Here is a 2,500-nt window from a genome sequence, read left to right as displayed (position 1 = left end):
TGACCCCCCCAGACAGGACCATGCTGATCCCCCCAGACAGGACCATGCTGATCCCCCCAGACAGGACCATGCTGAACCCCCCAGACAGGACCATGCTGATCCCCCCAGACAGGACCATGCTGACCCCCCCAGACAGGACCATGCTGACCCCCCCCAGACAGGACCATGCTGACCCCCCCCAGACAGGACCATGCTGACCCCCCCCCCAAGAAGTCAGTTATAGCTTGTTAAGATGGTGCTGCCTCCTCTCGACTTGAAGGCCAACCGGGGTACTGCAGGCTGCCAGTACCAACTATATAATCCTCACAACTTCTTCTGTGAGCGATTTAAAAAAATAACCGTTTCAAGGACATACATCTGGTGGAATAGAGGAAACGATTGGTACCATGATTGTCTTTAAAAAAACAACATTTGTACACAAATATTGACCACGAAGATTGACATTTTCTCATTTACTGGGGGGGGGGGGGGGGGGGCATCCTGTATTCTGAATTGAGGGGCGTCAGTCGTTCTCCCCCTGGTCCCAAACCACTGATGAGTATTTGGGAGTATTTTAACACAGTGTATTTGACCCAGGCCTGTGAACGTGTCTCTGCAGGTCCTTCTCTGGTTGGCGTGGTGAGGAAGGACTGGGCGTCTGACAACAGTATCGCCCTCTCCTGGACGGAGGTGGAACAGCAGCCTAATGTCATACTGGACTATGAGATCAAGTACTACGATAAGGTACAGTCTCATAGACCACATTTATGGAACACTTTAGTTGTATAGAGCAATGCAAAAAGGGTTGTCGGTTCGATTCCCACACGGCTCACATACTAAAAATGTATACACTCACTGTATTGCCAGCAGCATACCACCCTGCATACCACTGCTGGCTTGCTTCTGAAGCTAAGCAGGGCTGGTCCGGGTCAGTGATTGGGGACACTGCCCTGTGTAGGGTTCTGTCTTTCGGATGTGACGTTAAACGGGTGTCCTGACTCTCTGAGGTCATTTAAAGATCTCATGGCACTTATCGTAAGAGTAGGGGTGTTAACCCCGGTGTCCTGGCTAAAATGACCTATCTGGCCCTCAAACCATGGCCACCTAATCATCCCCAGCTTCCAATTGGCTCATTCATCCCCCTCCTCCTCTCCCCTTTAACTATTCCCCAGGTCGTTGTCTAATCCTCCTCCTCTCCCCTGTAACTATTCCCCAGGTCGTTGTCTAATCCCCCTCCTCTCCCCTGTAACTATTCCCCAGGTCGTTGTCTAATCCCCCTCCTCTCCCCTGTAACTATTCCCCAGGTCGTTGTCTAATCCTCCTCCTCTCCCCTGTAACTATTCATCAGGTCGTTGTCTAATCCCCCTCCTCTCCCCTGTAACTATTCCCCAGGTCGTTGTCTAATCCCCCTCCTCTCCCCAGTAACTATTCACCAGGTCGTTGTCTAATCCTCCTCCTCTCCCCTGTAACTATTCCCCAGGTCGTTGTCTAATCCTCCTCCTCTCCCCTGTAACTATTCCCCAGGTCGTTGTCTAATCCTCCTCCTCTCCCCTGTAACTATTCCCCAGGTCGTTGTCTAATCCTCCTCCTCTCCCCTGTAACTATTCCCCAGGTCGTTGTCTAATCCTCCTCCTCTCCCCTGTAACTATTCCCCAGGTCGTTGTCTAATCCTCCTCCTCTCCCCGGTAACTATTCCCCAGGTCGTTGTCTAATCCTCCTCTCCCCTGTAACTATTCCCCAGGTCGTTGTCTAATCCTCCTCTCCCCTGTAACTATTCCCCAGGTCGTTGTCTAATCCTCCTCCTCTCCCCTGTAACTATTCCCCAGGTCGTTGTCTAATCCTCCTCCTCTCCCCTGTAACTATTCCCCAGGTCGTTGTCTAATCCTCCTCCTCTCCCCTGTAACTATTCCCCAGGTCGTTGTCTAATCCTCCTCCTCTCCCCTGTAACTATTCCCCAGGTCGTTGTCTAATCCCCCTCCTCCTCTCCCCAGTAACTATTCCCCAGGTCGTTGTCTAATCCCCCTCCTCTCCCCTGTAACTATTCCCCAGGTCGTTGTCTAATCCCCCTCCTCTCCCCTGTAACTATTCCCCAGGTCGTTGTCTAATCCTCCTCCTCTCCCCTGTAACTATTCCCCAGGTCGTTGTCTAATCCTCCTCCTCTCCCCTGTAACTATTCCCCAGGTCGTTGTCTAATCCCCCTCCTCTCCCCTGTAACTATTCCCCAGGTCGTTGCTGTAAACGAGAATGTGTTCTCAGTCAACTTACCTGGTTAAATAAATAAATCACATTGGATATAAATGTCTCTCTTAACCAGCGCTCCTGGAGGGGGGGCTACTGGATATAAAGGTCTCTGTTAACCACAGTTCCTGTAGGGGGGGCTACTGGATATAAAGTTCTCTGTTAACCACAGTTCCTGTAGGGGGGGCTACTGGATATAAAGTTCTCTGTTAACCAGCCCTCCTGGAGGGGGGGGCTACTGGATATAAAGGTCTCTGTTAACCACAGTTCCTGTAGGGGGGGC

At 51.4% G+C, this 2,500-nt stretch overlaps 1 protein-coding gene across 1 annotated transcript in view; it reads left to right on the top strand.

The window, feature by feature from the left end:
• The window catches only part of LOC135537440 (ephrin type-A receptor 6-like), a 247,500-nt gene that overhangs the window by 172,506 nt on the left and 72,494 nt on the right, over positions 1-2,500 (top strand). Inside the window, exon 10 of the mRNA XM_064963605.1 lies at positions 599-723. Within this exon, the coding sequence (XP_064819677.1) occupies positions 599-723 (125 nt within the window). The remainder of the gene's footprint in view (positions 1-598; positions 724-2,500) is intronic.

Source organism: Oncorhynchus masou, unplaced genomic scaffold (genome assembly GCF_036934945.1).
Source record: "Oncorhynchus masou masou isolate Uvic2021 unplaced genomic scaffold, UVic_Omas_1.1 unplaced_scaffold_779, whole genome shotgun sequence".
NCBI lineage: Eukaryota > Metazoa > Chordata > Actinopteri > Salmoniformes > Salmonidae > Oncorhynchus > Oncorhynchus masou.
Note: the sequence above shows the minus strand (reverse complement) of the source record. Positions and strands in the feature narration are given on the sequence as shown.